Genomic DNA, 27,991 nt, shown 5'->3' on the forward strand with positions numbered 1-27,991 from the left:
CTGAGGCATTTTGTTCTGGGAGCCCTGGCAGACTAGTGGAGGATGAAAGCTTGAATTTTCAAAAGTTTCCAAATGGGTGTACATCATCTCCCATTCCTTTTATTCAGTGAACAGCCTAGATCAATCCCTCTTGAGACAGCTATATTCAAATAGTGAACCTACCTTACTAGGTGTGTATGGGGGTGGGAGGGTGCAGTAAGGAAATAGAATCAGGCTATCAGCCCACTGTGGTTAAGCTGCAACTAGTCTAGAAAGTCGAACACAAGTCAACACCAGTGAGACATCCTTGCCAAGAAGGCCCAGAGTCTGATCTTCAACAGCAGGTGGAGGGGTCACAGTCCCTGTGATGTGCCCTCCCCCAACACTGGCAGGGATCACAAATCAGGATGCAGGTAGCCTCCGCATTCGCGACAAAGAGCTGACCGGCAGCTTGATTGTAGATGGTCCCATCAGAGAATAAGCCTTCTCCTGTGGGCATGTGTATGTGGCCCGACGGTCCGGCCAGCATCCACGATGTAGGTTTTCATAATGAGAGCTCTACAGAAGGGGTCCTAAACCTTCAACGGTCCCAGGGTCTGAGTCCTATTCATGGAGCCTGTGTCTGCTTCCAGGTCAGCACAGCTCCTGCTGGGGCTGAAACAGCTCCCAGAGGCCAGTTTTCAGCTTAGTCACATGCAGACTTTTACAATTAGTGAATCTGGGATTCCAAGAGAGCCAGCTGCTTTTCTTTGGCTTCTTGCAGAAAGTCATACTGCAGTACCAGACAGCCATGGTCCAAGTCCAAGTGACAAGCAAGGCTTCCTTTTCATGTTGTCAGTCTGACCCACTCAAAACCATGTACATCATGCTGGCCTGGCATCAGCCTCTAGGCGTTGGACATTTCACCTAGGGCTCACTGGCAGTGCAACTGCTTTTTCAAATTCCAAATGTGCGTTTCCATCCAGAAATTGCTTCTCTTTTCATGTTGTCTCCCCTTCCAGAGGTTCCAACAGACACAAATCATAGCAAAAATCAACAGTTACATGAAAACTTGTTCTGGTTCCAACGCTCAAAGAATTTAAACTCCAACACACCCGCCAGAAGCTGTATCTCACCAACACCTTCTTAATTTTTTTTTTTTTTTTTGCATCTTTCTTTGATTGGGATGATCCCTCTAGCATTTATGAAACTGTGAAGTATGTGACATTTTAAACCAGTTTTACATTTCCAGATACAAGAGCTACAAAATACAAAATCATTTTTAAAAACTTCCCTTTTTTCCTCATTGCAGATTTACTCAAACCCCTAGCAGTAAATTCAGCATCAAGAGAACTGTTAATTACAGGCCTGAAGTGCTAACTCTTTTCTGCAGAGGCAGAAACAACCCCCACCAAGATAAGACTTTTAAGCAATGGAATCAACCAATAATACATTTGAAGGCCACTGAGTACCCACTGCATGTATATTCTATTTATTCCATTTAGAAATGGACACACACTTAAAAGACAAAGCATTGGGCACCTGGGTGGCTCGGTCACTTAAGCATCCGACTTCGGCTCAGGTCATCTCACAACTCATGAATTCGAGCCCCGCATCGGGCTCTGTGCTGACAGCTCGGGAGACTGGAGCCTGCTTTGGATTCTGTGTCTCCCTGTCTCTCTGCCTCTCCCCCCCCATACTCTGTCTCTGTCTCTGAAAAATGAATAAACATACAAAAAAAAGAAAAAAGAAATGACAACGCATTGAAAAAACAGTAATTCGCTTTGACATTTAGCAACTGTTTTCTTTTTCATATTCCCTTCTAGCTCTTGTCAACACGGAGTTTCCATTGATACAGCTGCAGTGATGCCACATTAATACAATCATCTACAGAGCGTCAGTGATACTAACAGTGAGCCCTCACTGAGCACTCTGCATATACCAGGCATGGGGCTAACAGCTTTACGGAGATGATCTCACTGCATCCTCAAAAAGACCTTATTCCCATTTTGAAGATGAGGACACGGGCACTTCCGGATGAGGTTACTGCCCGAGGTCCTGTAGCCAGGGAATTGCAACACAACTCTGCTGACTCCGGAGTACGCCTCATCCTGCCTCTGGGGGCCTTGTCGGTCTGGCCAGCCGCAAATCCCAGACTCACTTGTTCACTCCCTCCTTACCAACAAGCAATACGATATATTGGTTAAACTGAAGAACTCTGGGCTCAAACCCTCCTCCTTACAAGCTGTGTGACATTGGGCAAGTTACTTAACCTCTCTGTGCCTCTATTTCCATGTCTATAAAATGGGGATACTTAAAGTGCCCATCTTCTAGGATTCTATCTGTGATGTGCCCATCTCCAAAGGTTCTTGTAAAGAGCGTCTATGAGGACAGCACTTGAAACACACCGGGGACAGAGTCATGTCAGTTGTTGCTATTATTATTGAAACAAAAAGAACCTGTACCTACTCCCACGGAGCTCAGAGTCTCCAAGAGGCCTTAGAGTTTCTGAGTCTCAGATTTCCTTATTCTCCCCCTCTGGCCCTACTGCTTTTGCGGGCTCTCGCTGTTCCCATGTGAAGTCAGAAAGTGCACTCAGCAGACACCGAAGGTTGAGATGAATACAGCTGAAAAGAGGGATGTTGGTAGGGCCCAGAAAGACCATGGCCGAATGTCTAGACCCAAGGTCTGAAAGCCAGAGAGGGTGTGGACTCCATTCTTGTGTCTCTTCTCTTGGACGATTTTCTTATGCATCGACCACATGTGTGATGCCCAGCAGACTTAAAGATACAGAACAAGCCATCTCCTCTCCTCGGGGAAGCAGGTCGTCCTGCGCTAACTCTTCTTGCTCCAGGGTCTGGGTCAGAGTGCCTAATGAAAAGTAGGTGTGCCCAACTCACCAGCAAAAACTTCAGGAAAACAAAGAATTAACTGCCTGGGCAGCAAGGATGGTCCTCAGCATCAAGTGCCTTGGAGGCTCAGGATACTGGGGGACTGCATAAAACATGGATTCTGGCTCAGTCATTAATTAGCTTTGTGACACTGGGAAAGTTGACTTAACCCTTCTGAAGATGTTTCCTCCTCTGTATAATGAGTTCTAAAAATCCCTACTTTTTTGACAGGAAGATTAAATGTTTTCTAATAAGTGCCCGGAATCTGGTAAGTGCAAAGCAAGGAAGGGTGATTTCTGTTTCCCATCTCTTCTTTGTGGTGGATTGATTATAAATGAGCTGATGTTCTTTCTAAATTTAAAAATACGTAAGTATGCTGTACCTTATACTATGAAGGATTTTACTCAAGATTTTTCACTTACTAATAATAGTTGTTACAAACTACCAGTCACTAAGCACTTACCCTGAGCCAGGGCTCCTGCTTTACACGTCTGAGTGCATTTAAATCCTCATAACAACTCCTAGGCATCTTCCCCATTTTATTGATGAGAAATCTGAGGTTCCACAAGGGGAGATAACTTGTCCAAAGTCACAAGGCTAGTACACAGCAGGGCTGGGGTTTGATCTTCCTGCCTCCAGTGCCCACTCTTCACCACTGTGACCTGCAAAGGGGCCCCCAGGCCTCCATTGGGGAACTCTGTTTCTTTGGCTTTCTCTCCCCTACTAAGCTATAACATCCCTACCGACAGGAGCTGGCTCCATCTTATTGTCTACCGTATCTCCAGGGGCGAGGGCACCGCCGGGCACTCAGCAGTGGCTCAAAAGGTATTTGGTAAATGAGCAAAGGAGTGATATAGCATGTGCTCAGGGCCCCGTCTTCCGAGCCCTAAAGGTAGCAAGTGCATATTCTAGAAAAGCACATTAGTGGGGGCTCTAGAAGTGTTTCAGTGATCACGGACTTGGAGAAACTGGTCCAAGCTGGCAGGACACTTTGTTGACAACTTTTTTGAAATAATCAAGCCTTAACACAATGTTTCAACACTGCCAATGTCATTACAGGGGCCTTGCAACTCCATTGAAGCTACCCCCTGGGGATCAGCCAGCTAGCTCTGATCACCCAAGGCAACCATCCAGGTCCATTAATGTCAATTTGTCCTAGAGAATGGCTGAGGGCAAGTCAGAATGTGTCTGGGGCTCCATGTTCTGGACTCTTGTGGGCTCTCACTGGCCACATCAATACACCAAGAAAGACCTACCTAGCCACCAAGATCCCTTCTTTATAGCTGAGAAACTTCCAAGGATGTATTAAATAGAAGTAATGTTTGTCTGATTCACTTCAAGTCTGCCATTACCCACATGGGTCAGTGACTAAGAAAGGAAGTGTGGCCTCAGGCTCTGAGTGAAATGGCCCATGCAGAAGTGACTAATTCTGAAGCCACTGCACATCCCAAACAACCACAGTAACCCTGTGCAACCACATGCACCAGAATCAGTCAACAGAAGGCACACGAGTCAGTCATTCAACCTTGCCCCCTGTACCTGGGATCTTGCAACATAACACTTATCTAGGCTGGGTAGGGACTGAGGGGAGGAGGGGCTCACCCCGTTAAGTATGGGCTGGATACCCACAGGCTCACATCTGACTCCTCAGGAGCTCACAGCTAGTGTGGGCTCAGACAAGAACACAAGTACATAACTAGAATTCTACCTAGACCTTGACAAGGGCTCCTCTAACAAGGTGCTATGGGGTCTACAAGGAAGAAGTTCCAGGCAGAGGAGCATCCTCTAAATGGCTCTTTATTATTATTACTTATTTTTTTTAAGTTGGCTCCATGCTGGACATGGAAGCCTGAACTCCCAACCCTGAGATCAAGACCTGAGCTGAAGGGTGCCTAGGTGGCTCAGTTGGTTGAGCATCTGACACTTTTTTTTTTTTTAATGTTTATTTATTTTTGAGAGAGAGAGAGAGAGAGAGAGACAGAGTATGAATGAGCGAGGGGCAGAGAAAGATGTGGAAACAGAATCCAAAGTAGGCTCCAGGCTCTGAGCTGTCAGCACAGAGCCCGACATGGGGCTCGAATCCACGAACCTTGAGATCATGACCTGAGCTGAAGTCGGACGCTTAACCGACTGAGCCACCCAGGCGCCCCGAGCGTCTGACTCTAGATTTCAGCTCGGGTTATGATCTCGTGGTTCATGGGATCAAGTCATGGTGGGTCAGGCTCTGTGCGGGTAGCACAGAGCCTGCTTGGGATTCTCTCTCTCCTTCTTTCTCTACCCCTCCCCTGCTCATGCTCTCTCCCCCTCAAAATAAATAAATAAACATAAAAAGAAAACAGAGGGGTGCCTGGGTGGCTCAGTCGGTTAAGCATCGACTTTGGCTCAGATCATGATCTTGCAGTTCATGAATTCAAGTCCCACATCGGCTCTGTGCTGACAGCTCAGAGGCTGGAGCCTGCTTCTGATTCTGTGTCTCCCTCTCTCTCTGCCCCTCTCCTGTTCATGCTCTGTCTCTCTCTCTCTCAAAAATAAACATTAAAAAAAAAAAAAAGACCTGAGCTGAGATCAAGAGTTGGACGCTTAACCAACTGAGCCACCCAGGTGACCCTAAATGGCTCTTTATCAACACTTCACTTTGGCTAAGCAACATCCTCCCTGTGCCAGGCCCAGGTACAACCAGAGGCATCCCACCCCCAAGACCAAGGGTAATGAGAGATTGGACAGGCAGTAAGAGTAGGCAGGTAAACAGAGGGCAGTGAAGACAAGTGGAGAAAAGGAAGAGGCCTGAACTGGACAGCAGGTGATTTTTCCTGCCCAGCATCCATTCATCCCCTCTTCTGGCAACATCACCACAGCCACCCAACACCAACTCTCGAGCCGTGTGAGGATGTGTCCCTGGTCTAGGCAATCAGTGCATTCTACCTTCCTGGCCACAGTGATTACTTGAGGCTGAATACATCCCAGGGTTTGGACCAATGATAGCCAGGTCCAGGGGTTCTGTTGGGGAAAGGGAGCTCTTTCTACCAATAACTGGAGCTACAGGGTAACTCGTGAAGCCTGAGAATGAAGCCAGCTCAAAGGAAAGCAGAGTCAAGAACCAAAGAGACAGATCCCTGATGATGCTGTTGTGAGTCTTGGAATATGGCTTGAAGCCTAACCTGGCCCTGGCCTTATCAGCTACATGAGCCAATTAATTTCCCCTGTCCCCTAAGACAACTGGAAAGAGTCCCAGCCGAGGTCTCTCCCATCTGTCTGCTCTTCGGAGAGTATTGTGAAGACAAGGAGACTTTCTTCTCTGGGGTTTTAAAGGTAATTATCTAGTGACAGATTGTCCCTGGGGTGAGAGCCACCATGGAGACAGAGTCCAGCTGGCCTTTCCTAGGACACATATGACCACCAACATCCTTTCCAACAGTATCAGTAACGAGTAATTATAGACTCGTTTACTATTTGTAGTAGCTATTATTTGTCTGCCCAGCATCTTGTTTTGGTGATGGGCTCTGCTGTTCCTCAGCCATGGGGGGGATGGAGGAAAGCTCATGACCTACATCAGGTTTATCATAGGGCTGCACACCCTAGGGCAGTGATTGATCCAAGAGGGTATGGGACTCGCCAGAAACCACTGAGGACCTTTCTATAAGGATTTTCCAAATTAGAACTGGGGGGAAGAAGCCTCTCTCTCAGGGCTAGTAAGCTGGGAGGGTAGAATCTGGAGCAGTCAGCTGCCATGGGCTCCAATGCATGAGAGAACCCGCTTACAGTAGGAGAAAAGGAAGCCAACACAGACCTGGGAGAGCTTGCTTACTGTTTCCCTGTGTCCAATCTCCCCCTCTCCCTTTTACTGTTAGAATCTCCTTCCTCAGGTTTTAGCTATGCAGCCAGTGACTAAATTTGCCTCCTCCCTTGTAGCTAAATGTGGTCACGTGACAAGATAGTAGGACCTTGGGTATTTGATGGTTTCCTGGAGCCCACACCTATCTGCGCTGAACAACCTGACTATCCCCACACTGCTAGGTGAGAGACAGCCACTGTAGTTCAGTGGTCTCTTTGTTACAGCAGCCCAGTCTGTACCTTTACTAACGTACAGGTGAAAAAGAAATAGAAAACAAAGAGCCATATTGGGTTTCAGTCTCTGGATATAATTATCCCTGCAATGATAATGTTATTACTTGCAGAGTGCTAGGAACGATCTTTAATGTTTACATATAGTACCTCATTTAATCAGAACCAATTCTACGGGGGTGCCATTGTCATCCCCATTGTACAGCTTAGGGTACAGGGCAGAGAGATTAAGTAACTTGCCCAAGGTGCACATTACATTGCTTCCGAAGCTAACCTTTTCCATGATCTGTTGTGTAAGCCAATAAAACCCCTTTCTTACTTAAACTGGCTCGGGCTGGATTTCTGTCACTTGCAACAAAGCATTCTAACTGGATTTTTATCTAATCTAGCTTGCAGATTCCTCTATAGAGTGCCAACTATATGGTACAGAATTTTAAGACACTATTTACTGACTGCAAGCAAGACACAGTTCCCATGAAACCTGCTCCCATTTAGCTCTTAAACGACCACTGCAGCTACAAGACAGCAAGGCACGTTGCAAGGAGACAGTCTTCTCAGGGGGACACTGGGCTTCCTGCCTGGGGCAGCCACTGCTGGATGGTTCATCCCATACCCACTCCCAACCCCCTTGCCCTTGCCTGCCTGAAAAAGCAAAATACTTTCTCAGCTTTCTGAACAGTGAGGGCTGGCTGGATGATACAATTTTGGGCAACGGAAGGTTTTACAACAGAGAGGAATTCCAGCATAGTGATGAAAAGTATGGGCTCTACATGCAGACTGCCTTGACTCACCATCCCATCAGATGTACAAATTTGAGCATTTTACTTAACCTCTGTTCCTTAGGGAAGAGTAATGGTACCTACCCCTGGTGGTGGTGAGGACTAAAGAAGTTAATAAATGTGCAGAAGTCAGAAGAGTGCCTGGTACATGGGGGAACACTATGTAAATATTAGTGACTGCCATTTTTATCACCTGTATGTGCCAAAGGTGGAACTGCCTCTAAGGTGTATCATTCCGTAGAAGCAGCAAGGTGCAAAGCTGCATGCCTACTGTGTGCTCACAGTTGTATGAATACACAGGCTGCGGTATGCATTCGTATCTGCTGCTGCATGCAGACAGTCTCTGGTAGGACACACCAAAACCTGTTCAGAGTAGTTGCCCCTGGGCAGTAGAATGTGCAATCGGGGTTCTAGACTGGGAAGTTCTACTTCACTGCATGTCCCTTTTCCACTAACTGGATTGGGTTTTTGGAATCTCGTACATGAGTTACTCAAGGCTTTTAAAATTGTGTTGAAGAAGCTTTTAAAAGATCCCACTTTCTCTTAATTTTCACTGTTCACCCACAAGATGGGCAGTCAAAAAATTATATGTCAATTACATTTCAATGAAGCTGGAAGAAATAAATTGAAAAAGAAAAATGGACAGTTGCATAAAGTGGTACGCTTCCTTCTGGAGGTATTCAAACACAGGCTGGATGGTAATGTTAGACATGCCCTGCAGGATTTCACTAGCTAACAAGAGGGTAGTTTAGACAGCAACAAAGCTCTGCCAATTCCAAGATCTGCCTTTATGGTGGCACGAAAGGAGAAGTGAGTTGGGGGAGATGCCAGGAAATGACATCAATCAATCAAAACAAAGTAAAAAACTGCAACCATCACAGACTACTGATATCAAGTAGGACGCACAGCAGATGTGCTCCAAGGGCAAGCCTAGTATCATCTTACCAGGGCACAGCTGAGTAACATGGCTATGTTGTCAGATAGGCATGGGGGGTGACTCCTGGGTCAGTCACTTCTTCATTGTATGAACTGGACCAGTTACCTAAGATCTTTGAGTTTTTTTCTCATCTGTAAAATGGGAACAACATCCACCTTACTGGGTTGGTGTGAACCGTAAGCGAACCAGTGAATGTCAAGTCTGTAGCAGGGCACCAGGCGTGCAGTAAAGTGCCCAAGGAACTGAGGTAGCCATCACTGGAGATAGAGAAGGATCACCTTCAAATAATCTTTGAAGTCAATCTTTTAATGCACAAACAAAAAAAAAAAGACAAACCAGAAAATAGTTTTATATTGACGTAGTAGAGATCATCACATGTAGACACTTTAACCCCACAACCAGATATTAAGTTAGGACAGCTCCTGATAGATCCTTAATCTTCAAGGCTGAACTATCCTACCCTGTTAACAGCAGAATCAGAGCATTGAGCAAAGCCAAGCTTCTCAGGCCTTCCCTTCTAAATCCTTTTAGACCAAGAGGTCAGAGCAGAACCAAGCAAGATTGTGTTATTACCCAAGAGATGGTAAGAACAGCACTGGTAAATTCATTTACTCCTTGGGACTCTGTGCCCACAGAATGATTTAAGAGGCCCCTGTATATATACATGATCGGGTCCAGGTACAAATATTTTGGTCTTAACTGTGACGTTTATGGCAAATATAGAGCGGGTGAATGGTTCTAGGTTAGAGAACAATTGTCACAAATGCTACGTCTTCAAGGAAATAAGGCATATGTTGCTGCCTCTAAAATACTGTGAGGCAAGGAGTGACTGCCAGACTAGCCCGTCCACGTGGGAGACTCAAACCTGGGTCTTTGCAAAAATAAAACCTGGGTGCTGAGGGCCTCCCCTCTAGTGAAAGCCAAAGGTCCTAGATCAGAATGCTAGAAAGTCTTTTATTCATCACCCTGGGTTAAAAGGACAGTTAAGGTCATTTTGGGAAGGAGAGAAATGCTAACCATCCCTCCCTTGAAGTTTCAGTAGCAAACAGGAATCTGGGCTCTGAAAAGTCACACTTTTTCCCCCATGAGCAACTGGGGCGAATGGCCAAATGTGTTAGCTCAGGAAAGCCGAGAGCGATCCATGTGAGCAGCTAATGGCTGAGAGCAGCACACCAGCTCCATGACCTCCACGCTGGGACAGTGCTGCGCTCGGCGGGCCTATTTCAGCAGGATCCAGTCATCCACGGGACCAAGGGGTGGGAGTGTTGGGAACAGATGATTCTGTGTTCCACAGATAATGGTATGGAGTGACTGTTAATAGATAAGGTTTAAGTACAGCATTTGGACACAACGCCTCCAGGCGTTCTGTTATTAAAGTCTTAAGAGCTTAGAACCTGGAAGGATTGAGAAATTCTAAAGAATTAAACAAAACCAGACAAACAAAAAAAGAGGGTGGAAGATATCAAAGACACTAGAGCTCTTTGTAGATGCTGGCTGGCTCACTTTGTCCCCAAGTTCATCTTAGAGCTCAACCAAATTCGAGACACAAGGCAGAGACGTTAGACCTGTGTCAAGGGCAAAAACTTCTGGTAGTAGCTCTTGGTGACGTCAATCATCAGCTCCTGGGTACATTCTGGGAGTTCCCCTGAAAACAGTCCTGGGGAAAGAAAGACCTGATCAACCAACTGGAGCCGGGGGAGGACAGCAGCTCTGATTTCGTTTAAACCCCTATAGGCCCCTTTTCTTTACTCATGAGCATCTAAATCCAAGTCCTCCATCTTCAATGCTAGCAGAGTCGTTCTACTGACCACATCTCCGAGATTCTAATCGGGGGGGGGGGGGGGGGCGCGGGGGGGGAGACAAAGAATACAATTCCCTGAATGGATAAATAAATTCCAGGTAAAAAAGGTTATTAAGGCATCTCTGACTCCACTGGAGGTTGTTTCAGGATGGATTTGTCCATCCCCTGGATTCTGGTGTGACACCTACTGGGCAAAGCCAAGGTGAACACCCTTTGAGGTAAGAAGCTGCTCTGCTGTTCATAGAGTGAAACATGCAGTCCCCAAACCTGCTACATATACAAGTCGTGGATGGGAGTAGAACAGAAATATCCTACAGAAAGACAAAAAATTGTATTTAAGGATTTCCAGGAAAAGTCACTCCCATATACTATGGGTGGAAGCGTACGTTCATACAACTGTTTTGAAGAGCAATTTTGGAAAATCTAGCAAAACTTTTAAAAGTTCATACCCTGTGACCTGACAATCCAACTTCTAAGAATTTATCCTACAGATAACCTTGCCCAACTGAACAATACATGTACAAGAATATTAACGCAGCAAAGTTTCTAATACTGAAAAACCAAAGGCAACATCTGATGATCCATTACACCATTACTGATGAGTTACACTACGGTACATTTATGCAACGAAAAACATGTAACCATTAAAAGGAATGAGGGGACTCTCCACATACTGACAAGAAAAGATGCCCAAGATGCACTGTTAAGAAGGCAAGTTTCCAAACAGAATAAAGAGTGTGAGTCTGTTTACACAGGTGTAAACAGTCTCATACATCTGTATTATGTACACAAGTATACGTATATATGCATATGAATACACATACCTATACATCACACATACAAGAACAAATACATGCACTTGCATATGTAGAAAGAGAAAGTAACAGGTACAATGGAAAAAAGGTCTTAAAAATACAAAATTCTCACAGGAACTGTTTACAAATGAACAGCCATGTTAGATTTGCAAACCTATGTTTGGTCTGCATAGTATTTAATCTTTTTAAAAAGTTAGCAGCCAACATTTAAAATTCCAGGGATATCACATAAAAATTCATATTTTTAGATTCTCATGAAACATCAGAAGATCTCACAATGTTAGGTTTGTATTCTTAGATAGCTATGACAGGCTATTACTTCAATCACTTCTGTCTGACTCCTGTAGGCAATTTTGGCCAAAATTCTTTCCAGATGGTTTGTCTTTCACTTTGTTCCACTAGTCAGTTTCATGCAGTGGAGCCCTCCAAAAATGTGCCAGTCTTCCTGCAGCCCTACGCCTCTTTATTAAAGATGGAGATTTCCAACAGCAGTATCTAGATAGCATGTTTGTGAAACTACTGCAAATGAACATGGGAAGCATCTTGTCACAGTGCAGACAGTACAGGATTCTAAATAAGGGGTCTCAAGTGCTAGTCAAGGCTTTCCCACAAACCAGCTCTGACCCTGTGGACACCCACACCTTTCTATTTCCCCCATCTACGCAATGATCTCTAAGGTCTCAGGCAGCTTGAATCCTCCATCAGAACCTCTAAAACACAGTGCTTATTTGGATTTCAAATATGAAGTGGTGCCTCCCTGCCTCTGCCATTGGTGTCCAAAGACCATGGTTGGTACTAAGGACCTTGAAAAAGTTAAAAGAGATCAAGATATTTCTCTGGTGGGGCGCCTGGGTGGCTCAGTCAGTTGAGCATCTGACTTCTGCTCAGGTCATGATATCACGGTTTGTGGGTTTGAGCCCCACATCGGGCTTTGCACTGACAGCATAACCTGCTTTAGATTCTGTCTCCCTCTCTCTCTGCCCCTCCCCTGCTCTCTCTCTGAACAATAAATAAACATTAAAAAAAAAAAAAGGGTATTTCTCTGGCAATATGCTTCTCACCTCAGAGCAGATACCTGTTTGACAATCAACCTAAAACAACTGTAAGGGCTGTTCTGATCTGTACTTGCTAAGAATGATTAAGCTTTTCCACAATGGGAACCCCATAAGGGAGAATGACTCAGCAGGGCTCTCCTTCCTACTCTGCAAAGGCAAAAGTGCACCGAACAGCAGAATGGTCAATTTCTTCCCCAAAGAATCTGAGTGGATGATTCTGTACATCTTTGAAACTCACAGTCAATGGTCTGAGTAATGAGTTTTTTAATTGGAAAAACAACTAAACCACTCAGTGGTAGATCTCATATACTGTCAAATCTCTCTCTACATAGCATCATCCATCTGTGAATCTCTGGGGTGCCTCTGTAAATGCTGCATGAGTTCAACCATATAAAACAACACAGAAAAGAGACTGTCTTGGACTGGGGGCAGGGGACATGAGGTTTTCTTCTTCCTTCTGTTTTCCAGTGTTTTCCAAGTTTTCTAGGATGAGAGTGTAGGACTTTTGTTTGCTCACATGTTTGGCCACTTGGAACTCTGAGCTCAGGAGGGCTTTACCTGAGGGCATTCTGTCAGCCAAGGTCGAGATGGGATATATTTGCTCTTCTCAGGTGTCCTAGTGCTATCATTGGTCTTAGACTGTTTTATGTCAACTTTTCAGGTTGGACATTCCTTGGCAGTGTGGGAAGTACAAACCCCCAGCCAACATGAAGCCATAGTTAGAATTCTCTGGACAGACTTTTCTTTTTCCACCCAGAGCCCAGGCCAAGAGAGACTTGCGTCTTTGTGCCTTTTTCCTGTCTAGTAGCAGGTTTATTCTATATCAACTTTTTATTGAGAGCTCACCCTTCAGGAAGATCTCTCCACCATGCGTGAATGTAAGGCTTTATCACTGGTCCCCACAGCAGTATCAAACCCTAAACCACTCTATTATGAAGATGCATAAACCTAAACATGCTTATGGTATGGGTGTACTTTTCTCTTTGCTTGAAATTTCCTGGTGAACCCAATTACACATTTAAAAAGATACTGGTTACGTTTTAGATAGCATTTCAAGGGAATCTGTCACAGGAGAATCTTTTAAATGAGCTAGATCAACATATTGTCAGAGACAGAAGTTGCACCCATTATTTTTCTGACGGAAAAAGAACTTGAGCTTTGAATATCAACACCCAAGCTTACCTGGGCAGCCGGAGAAGACAGTGAATGGCGGCACCACAGTTTCTGGGGGTAAAACTGTGTTGTCAAGAATTTTGCAGCAATCTTTCAATACACACCGGCGCCCCTGAAATGAAAATCTTGTCACTAAGAAACAGATCAGGAAATGGAGTAACAAGTTGTCCAATCTGCTGTGTAGAAAGCTATTTTGTATTTTCTCCATTCCTGATATCATACCACAGACGGGGACAATGGCAAGAGGTTTGGCCACAGTTCTCTACTTTGGGTGGCATTTGACAAGCAGGAGGAGGTAGGGGTGTTAGTGTGTGCGAGTGTGAGTGTGTGTGTGTGCACACGTGTGTGTGTGTGTGTGAACTCAGGGAGGGGGTATGCTAGGGACAGTTCAGGTTATCTTAAGCACTATAGACTGAAATTCAGTCTTCCAAGAATTGTACAATTTCCTTTCCTTTTTCTTTTTTTGTCATTTAGTGGACATCTATCATTTTGCTTGTCCAACATTTGTTCCCCTTTCTTCTGGTAACAGAACCTATATTGACCCTTGGTTACCACCCCCTGCCTATCACAGTCCCCTATCCTAACCCCAAACTCCAAGCCTGGCCATGGCAACTGGTTTAGGGAATGAGCCAGATCAGTCTGATGAATCTGAACATCAGGGCTTTTGCTGGGACTACTGGGGAAAGAAGCTCTTTCCAATGGAGTTTCTAGAGAATAGGACAGATGCCTGGACCAGCTGTGTTGTTTCCATAAGGGAAAAACCTGCCTGAAAGTCTCCTAGAGGAAAGCGGGAAAGAGAAGGAGACTAATTCTCATGACATCAGTTGAACCCCTGAAGCCATTTTGTGCACAGAATTAGGATCTACTTCTGTACTCTTGGTTCATATCAGCCAATATGTTCGTTTTGAAGGTTTCAGCCAAGCCTTATGCTTGACTTTATCCACTGCCTTCACTTTTCAATTCTGCCATAACCCACAGCGTTTTGAGGGCAAGAAATAAGGTCTGGTAGATTCATCCGTTTCATGGGTTAAGGCAAAGGAGAGGCTTCTATATACAGATTAGCATTGTGCCTCAGACTACCTGCAAACTAAATGAAAGGTTTGGTCTTTATTGACTGCATTTGCATTACCAGGCCCTATGAGTTCACTTGTGTTTTGGTCAGTTGGTCTGATAAAGCACATTTGGCTGACAATGTGGAATTCTTAACTATCAGGACAATGCTAATGTATCCAGATCTCAGATTTTACCAAAGGATATGAAAGCTATATAAAAAATTTTCCCCATTACTAAACACCCAAATTGGACACCTAGGTGGCTCAGTTGGTTGAGCATCTGCTATCAGCTCAGGTTATGATCTCAGAGTTTGTGCTTTTAAGCCCTGCATCGGGCTTACTGCTGTCAGCACAGAGCCTGCTTCAGAGCTTCTATTCCCCTCTCTCTCTGTCCCTTCCCCACTGTGTGCTCTCTCTCAAATATACACAAAACATTAAAAATAAATAAATAAGTACCCAAATCATATGTATTTCCAGGAATTTCCAGGTAGATTGTCACATGAGTTTTTTAAAAAGCTTATACCTCTAAGTCTGAATTTTTTAAGTGACTGCTAAGCTGTCTCTGGCTAGTGGACAATAGCTTAGGCAATACCTGACAATATCTGTAGCTCAGAAACAAGTTGCAACTGTAGCTCTTCGTTCACTCTTAGGAAGTTCTCTCCCATAATTGCTTCCTATTGGCAATTTCTTTTTTTTTTTTAATTTATTTATTTTTGAGAGAGTATATACATGCATGCACAAGCAGGGGAGGGGCAAAGAGAGGGAGGGAGAGAGAGAATCCCAAGCAGGCTTCGTGCTGTCAGCATAGAGCCTGACGCAGGGCTCAATCTCACGAACTGTGAGATCGTGATCTGAGCTGAAATCGAAAGCTGGATGCTTAACCAAATGAGCCACCCAGGCACCCCTAATGGCAATTTCAAAAATACAGCAGCCAGCCAGCTCCCCTGGTGATTTCCAAATGAACTCAAAGACATCCTACGGCACCTAAGCTCCTAATAATACAGACTAAGCACATGGGGCACTGAGTGAAATGAAACAGAATATGCTGCATCAGACATGCTACACTCACATATAGGGAATCTGCAGACAAAGGGTCCTAGAAAAAGAGCAATGTGAATAAAACTTTGCTCTGTGTATCACCAGCCACCACACCTGCTGTAGTAGGCACCTGCTGAGTCCACTAGTTAGCCATTCTGCCCACTCAGACAAATGATGCTTAATCAGCTTTCAGAGCATTCTGGGAAAACTGATCAATTAAATAGCAGCAAAAGTAAAAATGCCAGTACTTCTTAGGCATGAGTGGATTGGCAACAGATGAGGAGGTTAAAAGCTGAAACTACTTCTTTATTCTTTCGTGGTGAACTTTTCAAGGAGGAGTCAAGAACTACGTGTTACCACTATTACAGCTACCTTTATCTCCTTATACAAGTTATTTAGCATCTCTGAGCCTTGGTTTCCTCATCTGTGAAACAGGACATAAAACCAAACCTGCAGGGATGCTCTGAGGATTAGAGATAATAAATGCAAAGCTCACAGTACAATAACGATGCCTGTTAAGATTGCTTGTTAGTCTTTACCTGTAGGCATTCAGGCAGTTCTGATTGACATCTATACCTTCACACATCCAAACAAGAGTTAGAACACCAAATGGGTGCTAGAGGAAGGATCTGTGGGTCATGGGGTCAGCTGGACTCAAAGAATTCCTGCTAGCTCCGAGATTCTAGAATTCTAAAAGAATTTTTCTCTTGAGATTACTTGAGGATTTGTAAAGGCTCAGCAAATAAATACTGCCAATACCCAACAGTGACTATTTCATGAACTGATGTATCGAAAAGTGGCCTAAAAAGCAAAATACAGGACAAGAAGACTAGAATTCCCTAAGCATTGGGAAGAGCATTTGGATCTCAACATTTCAGATATTTTGCTCTGGGGATAAAGGACAGGACTAACACCTAGGCTACTATGAGGATGTCATCACTTTGCTGCAGAAAATGTCAGAAAAAATCCAGCTGTGGGGTGCCTGGGTGGCTCAGTCAGTTAAGTATCCGACTGTGGCTCAGGTCATGATCTCATGGTTTGTGGGTTCGAGCCCCGAGACAGCACAGAGCCTGCTTGGGATTCTCCCGTTCTCTTTGCTCCTCCCTGATTCACGCTCTCTCTCTCTCTCTCTCTCTCAAAGTAAATAAATAAACTTAAAAAAAGAAAAGAAAGAAAAAAAGAAAAAGAAAAATCTAACCATGGCTTAGAAAACCAACTCTTGTTGGACAGGATGAGTTTCACTATTTTCCCCCTTCAACATCATGCCAAACTAAAGACTCTCTGTCTCTGATACACACAAGGGGACTCCTTTGGAGGAGAATGGTTGGCAAAACAACAACTTCCCTTAATTATGACTAACCAAATCAGATTTCCACAGTCATGTGGCTCTCCACTACATGGTCCATCTTTGCTTGTGGCTTGTGGAATGTGACTGCATGGTTTCAGGATGTATTTTTTGATTTGTTTCTTTATTTATTTTGAGAGAGAGAGAGAGAGAGAGAGACATCATGAGCAGGGGAGGGACACAGAGAAAGAGAGAGGAAAGAGAATCCCAAGTAGGCTCTTGCTATTAGCTCAGTTCAATTCACGTGAGAATCAAACTCATGAACCATGAGATCATGACCTGAGCCAAATCAAGAGTCAGACGCTTAACCGACCGAGCCACCCAGGAACCCCAGATTCAGCAAGTATTTTGATACTTGAGTCTTGTCCAGAGCAGAGAGCTGCCTCTGCATTATTGGGAACAGCCATTTAAAAACATGAAAAGTTCTTGGCTTTCCCAAGAATCTAGAATTTGGGTACAAATTTAAAATACAGGAAACATCTTCCCTAAACCTTAAGGCAGTTCAGCTCCAGTCATTAATATTCTCACCCAGGATGTTCTCCTAAATCCCAACTGAAATCAAGCTCTTCATCTGTGAAATACTAAGAAATCCAAATCTGTAAAGCCACGCCTGGATGTAACAAGTGGATGCCAAGGCTCCTATGGACCAGGGTCCTACAGGTTCCACTGAGAAAGGGCCACTTGTACCCTGCACACCCATCACCCTGAACTACTTGCACTTTGCCTAATGTCATCCCCTTTGACCCACTAAACTGTACGTTCCTGGAGGTAAGGCAACAGGTAGGCCATAGAATCGGCATGGCTATTCATGCCGCCTGGGTTCGAATCCCAGCTCTACCACTTAATAGCCCTGCCAAATCCCCTAATATCTAAGGTCTTCAGGCTTCTCACTCACAAATAGGGATAATAATAGTACTATCACCCTTGGATGGTTATGAGGGTCAAATAAGATCATCAAAGGAAAGTTCAACATCATATAGAAGAGGTTTGGTAAAGTTTAGCCATGATTTTTAATGTCTAAAAAACTCCAAATCCAACAATAATTCCAGTAGGCCAGAAACTACTTCTACCCTCCTCGGTCACAAAAGTGGAGGCCCACTGATGTGAGGGACGTGAGCTTGAGGGGAAGGGAGGACATTTAGCCAGCCAAGACATCATACTCACAATCACACAGTTCTTGCCAACGTGAACGTAAGAGCCAATCTGAGCTGCGTTGACCACACAATCTTCCTCAATAAAGACATGGTCCCCGATATGTAAAGGAAAAAATGCAACACTAGAGAAGGAAAAGATGAACAAACAAAAAAAAAGTCAAGGTGATGTGCTCTTGGTAGAGGTTTATAGAACTACAGACCATATTCTCAACTTTATCGTCTCGTCTTAATAAGACTGCTCCTAGTAAGGAAAGCACTCTCAGGCTAGGGGAATTCTATAATGTTGAAGATGAATGTGATTACTAGCTCAAAATCAGAAATATTAGACCAGGCAGTGTGCAAAGAAACAGCAAGGCAGAAGGAGCAAGGCCTTCCAAGCTAAAAGAGCTGGCACCAAATGAATGAATGTTTTGCTCATTCCTGCCTCCTTGAAAATGCTCATAGGTCACATTTTCAGTAATCTGCTCTACAGGGCTTCAAGGAACTGACATCAGGTTTTGAGGATGTATTTTCTAGCATTCAGCATTCCAAACATTTGTATATTCACTGATCTTCCTGAATGCCTACTATATGCCAGACTCTACGCTAGGGAACTGGAGATATAATAGCAAGCAAAAGGTACATAACCCTGCCCACGAGGAGCTTGCAATCAAGAGAAGAGAGATTAAATAAATGATTATCTAAGTAATTAATTACAACTGTGATTAGTGCTACAGACGAAAAGCACCAAGATATGAGAGTATACAATGAGAGTATATAACTACCTAAATTGGCAGTTTGGTAAAAGTTTAACTGAAAGTGATACGTAAGCCAAGACTTGAAGGATGAGTAGGAGTCAGGAGGCTTTCTCCAGACTTCTGACATTATTCCCATTCTCTAGGATTCCTCAAATGTCATGGACAGTCGTTCTAGGATCGCATTTACAGGTAACTTCAATACACTGGGATATAAAATATTTGGACTGGAACTAAAATAAAGTAGTTGGATGCTCACTGGCTCTTTCTAGTCCTGTGTTCTATTTTGTCAGGAATATTTTATTGGAGACGGTATCTGTCCTCTGAGGACGTATAATTTATTTAAATCTTCCTTAATCCATTCGTATTTTTGATCTGTACCCCTTGTGTGACCATGAATTCCTTGATCTCATCACAGTCTACAGCAGAACCGTCATTTAATTTTAAATTAAAAATTCCAGGGACGCCTGGGTGGCTCAGTCAGTTAAGTGCCCAACTCTTGATCTCAGCTCAGGTCATGATCTCAGGGTTTGTGAGTTTGAGCCCTGTGTCGGGCTCTGCACTGACAGTGCAGAGCCTGCTTGGGATTCTCTCCCTCTCTCTCTGCCCCACTCCCACTCATGTTTTCTCTCTCTCTCAAAATATATAAACTTAAAAATTAATTAATTAATTAAAATTCCAAACCTGATATTCTTATCTGGTTCTATTTTCTATTATCTAGTTCTGGTATTCAGATATGTGGGATGGGAGTGGGGAGAATCCACACACACTCTCTCTCTTTTTTTTTCATGTTTTTTATTTTGAGAGAGAGAGAGAGAACACACAACAAGCAGGGGAGGGGCAGAGAGAGGAGAGAGAGAATCCCAAGCAGGTTCCATGCTCAGCACAGAGCCTGACATGAGGCTCGATCTCATGAATTGTGAGATCATGACCTGAGCCGAAATCAAGAGTTGGAAGCCCAACTGACTGAGCCATCCAGGCGCCCCCAAACTCACTTACTATTCATGTGTTGCTAGTTACACTTCTGTACTTATGTATTTCTCATGTGGACTATTCTCATTTATATATCCTTCCAATTCACCAATAAACCCCATGTTTATTATTTATTCTCGGTGCTTTCCTGGGACCATATCCAGCCCAGTAATGCCATTATCAGAAGGGAAAGTCAACAACTCCAACAGAGTACCTGTCACAGTATGGAACCACAAAAGGCTACCAAGAGGTTTTCTAGTTTTCCCCCAATTGCCTTCTGAGCTAATGAGCAAATGTTTTCATGTGAATGACTTACAGGCTCCCTGCTCTAATTCCTGTATGTAATGGAAAGTCTGGAGTCTGATCTCATTCTGAGGAATGCAGGATCATTTCTGCATGTTCCTAGGTATTACAGTCTCAGTTGGTTGCTCTGTTCTCTGTTCCTCCCTAACCATGTACATAGCCCTATGACAGGAGCATGACATTATGCAGTGTCTATCACATTACACTATCATATTTTATAGTAGCCATCTATTTATGTAATTGTTTCTCCCACTAGGTTTTGAGAACTTTGAGGCAGGAACGCAATTTCACCCATCTTTACATACCCAGCTTGTATCCTAGTGACTGACATAAAAAAAGCACTCAGTAAATGCTTGCTGACTTACTCAATGACATGCAGACGGTGCCACAGGTAGAAGCCAGGAGGGAAAAGAGGGAGAGGCAAAAACAAAAAACAAAAAATAAACCAAAGCCCAAAACCAGCACATTAGGCATAGTGGACAGTTTTCCTGCCCTGTCCATGTCCTTTCTTGGGCAATCCTTATTCTTGGGCCCACAGTGGGCCTGACCTGACCCTGCCCTCCATGTCACAACTGTTAAGACAGGGGTGGAGCACTCAACTCAAGCTGAGCCAATCAGATTTCCTCTCCCAAGATTCTGGAAATAAGACCTAAAATCCTTGGTCGGTATCCACTGAAGCTTAAATGGAGAATAGATATAAGTTAGGGGCTGAGGCAGCAAGGTTGGCTTCGTGAGAAATGGGGGAAGACAAAGCCAATGTACAAGAGAGGGGAGGGAAGCAGAAACACAGAGACAAGGACAAGTAAGAAACAGTATAATCTCAGTAAGAGAGTGACAGACCAGTCATTGTGATTCTGTCTAGCTGTCCAGGCACAGGCTCTAGTCCCTTGTGAGGCCTGGCACCTTCTCCTACCCTGAGATTCCATTAAATATGCCCCTGCCTCTTTTGCCAGAATCCCCTTTGCTTTTTTTTTCTAGGTTAAATGGATTCTGTTTCTGGGAACCAACCAACAACTAAACTAAGACCACCACCACCAGAGTTGTGTTCATCAGAGTGAAGTCTTCTTTCATGTCCCAAACAATAGCACAGCCCTGCTCCTCACACCACACCTCAACACACGGAACACACCACCAGTAGCAGATTCTTGCTCAAGACCCAAACAAGGTAATTAAATTGCATACCCTTTGCTGAATTTCTTGAAAGGTGGCCTTATGACACTGCGGCTTTTCACAACGCAATGACGTCCAACTCTCACATTTGCCAGATCCCCTCGGATAATACAGTCGTTCATCACAATGGTCTACAAAACAAAGCACATTTGAAAAATAACTACCAGTACAGCTGAAAACACAACAGAAAAGAGTAGGTAGCAAGACACCTACTGAAGTTATGTTTTGATCTACTGAGTGACGTGTTCTGGCAAAAGGGATAACTTGTAAGGTAAAAAGAATGGCCTTCATAACACTGATTTAGTTGAAGAGGTTCCCAGTATATCCCACAAATAGCACTCACTGAACAAACAGACGTTTGCTGAGAATATGGTACCCCCCGAGTTCACTTACCTATTCAGGTTCACTTGGTTCCACCTGTCCCCAAGCCTGACCTGCTACCTGCTCAGTGAAAGTCCAGGCTGCCCCTACCTTTGTCCGACCTCCCAATACTACTATCTTCAACTTCATGCTCCCACAGGTAGACCTACTGAGTTTCTGGTTCCTCTTCCCAATTCTAGACTCAGATGAAGTGCTACGCTGCAGGGTATATCCAGCTTCCCCAATGATTGCCTGGATGGGCTGCAGGGTGGATAATGTAATCAGAAGTTTTGGGGGGGGATTAATGCCCCATGCTTAGTAAAAAGTAGGCATTCTTGAAATGTCTTTTGAATAAATGAATAAATAGGGTAAAAAAAAAAAAAGTGCATATGGCTGTAGTTCTAGCCAAAAAAGTAAGCAAGGGACCAGGCCTTATGTATGCTGAGCACAGAAGCTTAGGCTTATATCCCTAGAGGATATAAGGAATCAATGAAAGTTTTTAAGTGGAGGATTAACACAGCGAATCTTTAGTTTAAAAATACTACTCTGAAAACAGCCTAGAATCTACATGGAGAGAGCAGGTAAGACTGGAGGAAAAGTGGCCCGTTAGAGGACTACAGTGGATCAAGGTAAAATGAAAGAATGGGCCTCCTCTATGACAACAGCTGTGCATGAGAGAAAGAGAAATAAATTCAAGGTAGAGAAATCTGATCAAGCCTCCAGATCTACTAATTAAAGGGCAGAAAAGGGGCATAGAGACTGCATTCAACAACTTGTGCAAATAGAACTGGCCAAATCCAAAACTTGAAAATTCTACAGTACAGTGAGCCAGTTTCCTTAACATATAAGTAGCATGGGGAAAAAAAACAGGCTGGGGGAAAAGAACTATTACAGATTTAAAGGGCCCTGAGAGGGCATCTGGCTGGCTCAGTCGGTTGAGTGTCCGACTTTGGCACAGGTCATGATGTCACAGTTCGTGAGTTCAAGCCCCACATCAGGCTCTCTGCTTTCAGTGCAGAGTCTGGAGCCTGCTTTGGATCCTCTGTACCCCTCTCTCTCTGCCTCCCCTCTCCTGCCCCCACCCCCGCTCATGTTCTGTCTCAAAAATAAATAAACAATAGAAAAAAATAAAAAATAAAGGGCCCTGAGAAATGTATCAACCAGAAGCAATGTGTACTTGACCTTATTTGGATCCTGATTTGAATAAACCAACTGTTAAAAGACATATTAAGACACTAGAAAGACGGAACATGGACCGAGGATTAGATGATATTAGGAAATTACTGGCTTCTTAAAAAATATAATAAGGGTACTCTACTTATTTTTAAAGTTTTTAAATCTCAATGATACATATTGAAATATTTATGAGTGAAATAATACAATGTGTGCAACTTGCTTTAAAAATACCCAGCCCCTCACCTTGGTCAAAATAGGTATGGGTTTACAGGACAGGTAAAGATGAAACAGAATGTCAGAATATTGCTAATTGCAGAAGCTGGTGAATGAACATATGCAGATTCATTATATGTTCTCTACACTTTTGCACATGTCTGCAAGTTCCATAATAATACTGTTCATCTATAAAAAGTAATGAGCTATAAGTCCACTAACGAACACAACATGGATAAATCTCAAAAACATTATGCTGAATGAAAGAAGCCTGACGACAGAGTACATGATTGCCATTATAAGAAACTCTACAAAATGAAAAACTAATCTATATTAGTTTTACACCAGTGGTTACCTGGAGCCAAGGGTAGGAGGAGGACTGACTACAGAGGGGTCCAAGGAAAATGAGGGTGATGGAACATTTTACACCTTAATTGTAGTAGTGGCTGCATAGGTGTATGCATCAGTCAAAACATGTCAAACTACACACTTAAAATGGGCACACTTTATTATATGTAAATTATACCTCAATAAAGATAATTTTTCCTTTATTTTGTTATTGTTTTTTTCTAAGTATAATTTATTGTCAAGTTAGCTAACATACGGTGTATACAGTGTGTTCTTGGCTTCAGGAGTAGATTCCCATGATTCATTGCTTACATATAACACCCAGTGCTCATCACAACAAGTGTCCTCCTCAATGCCCATCACCCATTTTCCCCTCCCCATCATCAACCCTCAGTTTGTTCTCTGTATTTAAGAGTCCCCTATGGTTGGGGTGCCTGGGTGGCTCAGTTGGTTGAGCATCCAACTTTGGCTCAGGTCATGATCTCAGAGCTTGTGAGTTCGAGCCCCGCATCGGGCTCTGTGCTGACAGCTCAGAGCCTGGAGCCTGCTTCGCATTCTGTCTCTCCCTCTCTCTGCCCTCCCCCAGCTCACACTCTTGTCTCTCTCTCTCCCTCTCAAAAATAAATAAACATTATAAAAAAAAAAAAGAGTCTCTTATGGTTTGCCTCCCTCTCTGTTTGAAACTACCTTTTTCCCCTTCCCTTCCCCCATGATCTTTTGTTAAGTTTCTCAAATTCCACGTAGGAGTGAAAACATATATCTGTCTTTCTCTGACTGACTTATTGCACTTAGCGTAATGCCCTGCAGTCCCATCCACATTGTTGCAAATGGCAAGATTTCATTCTTTCTCATTACCAATTATATATAAACATCTTCTTTATCCATTCATCAGTTGACAGACATTTGGGCTCTAATAAAGATAATTTTTAAAATGTTCCATTATATGGGGGTGCCTGGGTAGCTCTGTCAGTTAAGCATCTGACTCTTGACTTCAGCTCAGATTGTGGTCCTAGGGTCATGGGATTGAGGGATCAAGCCCCATGTTGGGGCTCGCTTAAGATTCTCTCTCTCTCCCCCTCTGCCCCTCTCCTCTGCTTGTTCGCACTCTCTCTCTCAAAATAAAATAAATTAAAATTAACCCCCCCCCCAAGATTTCCAGTTTCTTTTGAGAAAATCAGAGCTCTGGAAATATAGGCCTATATTCCCACATGGCAACAACCACCTTGAGCTTAACTAGGACCCAGATTCTCCACTTTACCAGGACCCGCCACTCTGTTGTCGGCACCCAGTCTTCTTTAGTCATCTGATCTCTGTCTACCCCGGCAGAAACTATGACACCTGATATAAGGGCTTAGGAAAATAGAAATTTCAAAATTCTGAAAGGGACAAAACAAAAAACTAGAAACAAAATAACTAATAGGACAGGGGATAAATGGAACTGTACACAACAGTGAAAATACACAAACCACAGTGAATCTTAGAAACAGAACTGAGAATGGGGCGCCTGGGTGGCTCAGTCGGTTGAGCGCCGACTTCGGCTCAGGTCACGATCTCACGGTCAGTGAGTTCGAGCCCCGCATCGGGCCCCTGTGCTGACAGCTCAGAGCCTGGAGCCTGTTTCAGATTCTGTGTCTCCCTCTCTCTGACCCTCCCCCGTTCATGCTCCGTCTCTCTCTGTCTCAAAAATAAATAAACGTTAAAAAAAAAAATTTTTTTTTAAAAAAACAGAACTGAGAACAATGGTACTTAGTGAGTGTGATATGTGTTCCCTATTGTGATTATTCTAATGACTGAGTTTAAAAAAAGTAAGTAGGGGCGCCTGGGTGGCGCAGTCAGTTAAGCGTCCGACTTCAGCCAGGTCACAATCTCGCGGTCCGGGAGTTCGAGCCCCGCGTCAGGCTCTGGGCTGATGGCTCAGAGCCTGGAGCCTGTTTCCGATTCTGTGTCTCCCTCTCTCTGCCCCTCCCCCGTTCATGCTCTGTCTCTCTCTGTCCCAAAAATAAATAAACGTTGAAAAAAAAAAATAAAAAAAAAAAAAAGTAAGTAACAGAAAGCCAAGTAAAGCCAAAGCCAAATGGATACAGAGCTTCTGTATGAGTGATGAAAGTTTTGGAAATAGATAGTGGTGATGGTTGCACAGTGGTTGTACATATCACATTTTATTTTTTTTTTCAATATATGAAGTTTATTGTCAAATTGGTTTCCATACAACACCCAGTGCTCATCCCAAAAGGTGCCCTCCTCAATAGCCATCACCCACCCTCCCAACATATCACATTTTAAAAAACAAACCTTCCATACAAAATCACAGAAAATGTCCTGAAATTAGCTAAGGGATTTCTAAAAATCCTCCACATGAGTGTTCTAACTGTGTGCAGAAACAGTGTGTCTATAATTACTAATCATACCTAATTACTGAACTATATTTCTATTAAATCTCATAGTATGATGAGCTAATGGAGACAGTAATTGAGTCTCTACTGAAAAAATCTGTGATTGCTTGATTACAGTGAGACTACTTTCCCTCTGGAAGTTAGAGATGTAACATTTCAAAGAAAATTAGCAGGAAAAAAACCGTGGACTTCAATGTCTGTCAAGCTCAAATATATCTTGGTATTTTCTCTGGTTCTGAAATGTCGTAATATTATTCCCATGTTTATACTCCTCTTGTGCTATTTCAATTTATTCAGACTACAAGATTCTCAGCCTTTCATATTCCATTTTGCAAATTCGTTTCATAGTTTAGCGTCTTTCTCGAGTCTCAAATCAATTTTAAGAGTTTCAGTTAATACTGAACTATTATTAGTAAACTGTTAATTATATTACTACTACTTTATAGTTTCTTTTTTTTTTTTTTTAAGTTTATTTACTTCTAGAGAGAAAGGGAGAGTGGGGAAGGGGCAGAGAAAGAGAGGGAGAGAGAGAGAGGGAGAGGCAGAGAGAGAGAGAGAATCCCAAGCAGGCTCTGCACCACCAATGTAGAGCCCAATGCAGGGCTTGAACTCAACTCACGAACTGCAAGATCATAACCTGAACCGAAGTTGGATGCTTAACCGACTAAGCCATCCAGCAGCCCCTACTTTATAGTTTCTACACTAAAATATTTTGTTGCCTATTTATATTTGTATTTAGTGGTTAAGGCACACTACAGCACTTTGCAATAATTTCAGTTCTGGGTGCCACTGTATTTTGTTTCTGGCATAAAGAAAAAAGGTTTTCTGTTGCCTTCTTTCATGGAATCTTTTTTTGTATTCAACAGAATTTGGAGAATGAAAAAAGGAAAATTTTTAGTAAGTTTTTTTTTAATGTTTGTTTATTTTTGAGAGAGAGAGACAGAGCGTGACCAGGGGAGGGCAGAGAGAGAGAGGGAGACACAGAAGCTGAAGTAGGCTCCAGGCTCCAGTTGTCAGCACAGAGCCAGACACAGGGCTCGAACCCACAAACTGCGAGATCATGACCTGAGCCAAAGTCAGAGGTTTAACTGACTGAGCCACCCAGGGGCCCCCCAAAAAGACAATTTTTAAATGCATAGCAACAAATGGGAGATGTGGTAACGTATTATCTGTCCTGCTAATGTGATAATTAGTGGACAGAAAGCAAAAGTATGCATCCTGGGGCTGGCTGTGTCTCTTACCTTGCCATTGAGAACGATGTTCTGACTTCCACACAACACAGACTGGCGACTAACTTTGTTTCCAGATGCCTGAAAGGAAAGAGCAGAAAATAGGGGTGAGAAACTAAGTGGGTTCTGGGCTACAAGTTTCCATCTGGAAAGCTCTCGTATTGGAGAGAAAAGTACTTGAAATGTGATGTAGTCTTCAATGGAATGAGTCCGGCAAATTAACAAAGCAAGGATGGATTAGGAAACTGGAGACTCCAGGAATGGATCCAGAATTTGGATGTGGTAGTCTAGAGCCTACTAATATTAGAGACATTGATTCAAGTCTCAGTTCTATACTTACAGCCCTAAATCCAGGATAATGACTTTACCCATATCAGAGGTACAAGAATTCAGTAAAGAAATAATAATAGCAATGACGACTCAGCACTTACCCTACCTGGAGCAATTTACACGCATCATGTATTGACTCCAAAGAACCTAACAGTCTTTTAGCACATGGTAGCAAAGTACGACACATTAGCTTAAAACAAACAAAACAAAAAACAAAAAACTCTGAAAGGCCCGAAGCCTGGAATTGCCATTAGTATTAGGGTGGATGAGACGTATCCTGCTTTCTGGAAGGCATTTTATCTCTACGATGAAATCATGAATAAATTTAAAAAGCCTAAACTGGCCATGCAGGGAATAAGTAACAAAGCTGAGCCATTCACGAAGTGATCCTATGTAATCTCGGACTAAACGCCAAAGCGACCCGGGGTGGGGCAGGAGGGGGGCACCAGCCTCAAAGGGACGCAGGCTTGGAAACGGGAGAAAGATGCCTGGACAAGCGCACCGTCTCGATGTACTCCGACTTGTTATAAAGCAGCTCGCCCAACTCCATTGCCACCAACTTCTTTCCGCAGCTCCCGCTCCTGTCAAAGCCGCCAGCCGGTCAGTCTGACTGGGATTCGGACTACTTCCGGCCGCTCCTCCACTTCCGCCCTGGGCGTCCGGCGCTCTCATCCGCAGCTCGGCTCTCCTCTAGGCGGCCCCG

At 43.6% G+C, this 27,991-nt stretch overlaps 1 protein-coding gene across 2 annotated transcripts; it reads right to left on the reverse strand.

The window, feature by feature from the left end:
- Positions 1–62: 62 nt before the first annotated feature.
- Positions 63–27,946, reverse strand: DCTN5 (dynactin subunit 5). Of its 2 annotated transcripts, none has more exons than XM_040458757.1 (6): positions 27,791–27,946; positions 26,971–27,039; positions 21,252–21,370; positions 18,071–18,182; positions 13,481–13,583; positions 63–973 (listed from the first exon to the last, which is right to left on the reverse strand). In XM_040458757.1, the coding sequence occupies exons 1-6, from the start codon at positions 27,836–27,838 to the stop codon at positions 960–962; spliced, it is 465 nt and encodes a 154-aa protein (XP_040314691.1). In that variant the 5' UTR covers positions 27,839–27,946; the 3' UTR covers positions 63–959. The 2 variants fall into 2 exon arrangements, with proteins under 2 accessions (XP_040314691.1, XP_040314690.1); XM_040458756.1 differs by lacking the exon at positions 63–973 and adding an exon at positions 8,913–10,284 and having other exon boundaries at positions 27,791–27,943.
- Between the last annotated feature and the right edge of the window lie 45 nt (positions 27,947–27,991).

The sequence above is a fragment of the Herpailurus yagouaroundi genome, unplaced genomic scaffold (genome assembly GCF_014898765.1).
Source record: "Herpailurus yagouaroundi ecotype Mexico unplaced genomic scaffold, PumYag 222, whole genome shotgun sequence".
In the NCBI taxonomy this organism is placed as follows: Eukaryota; Metazoa; Chordata; class Mammalia; order Carnivora; family Felidae; genus Herpailurus; species Herpailurus yagouaroundi.

What these genes read in the sequence shown, in the direction of transcription:
- DCTN5 (XM_040458756.1), bottom strand. Translation starts at nt 27,838, where the DNA reads ATGGAGTTGGGCGAGCTGCTTTATAACAAGTCGGAGTACATCGAGACG. An exon ending in ACATCGTTCTCAATGGCAAG is followed by an intron (nt 21,371 to 26,970) that starts GTAAGAGACACA and finishes TTTGTTTTGTAG; the next exon opens with ACCATTGTGATGAACGACTG. An exon ending in TTGGCAAGAACTGTGTGATT is followed by an intron (nt 13,584 to 18,070) that starts GTGAGTATGATG and finishes TTTTCATTTCAG; the next exon opens with GGGCGCCGGTGTGTATTGAA.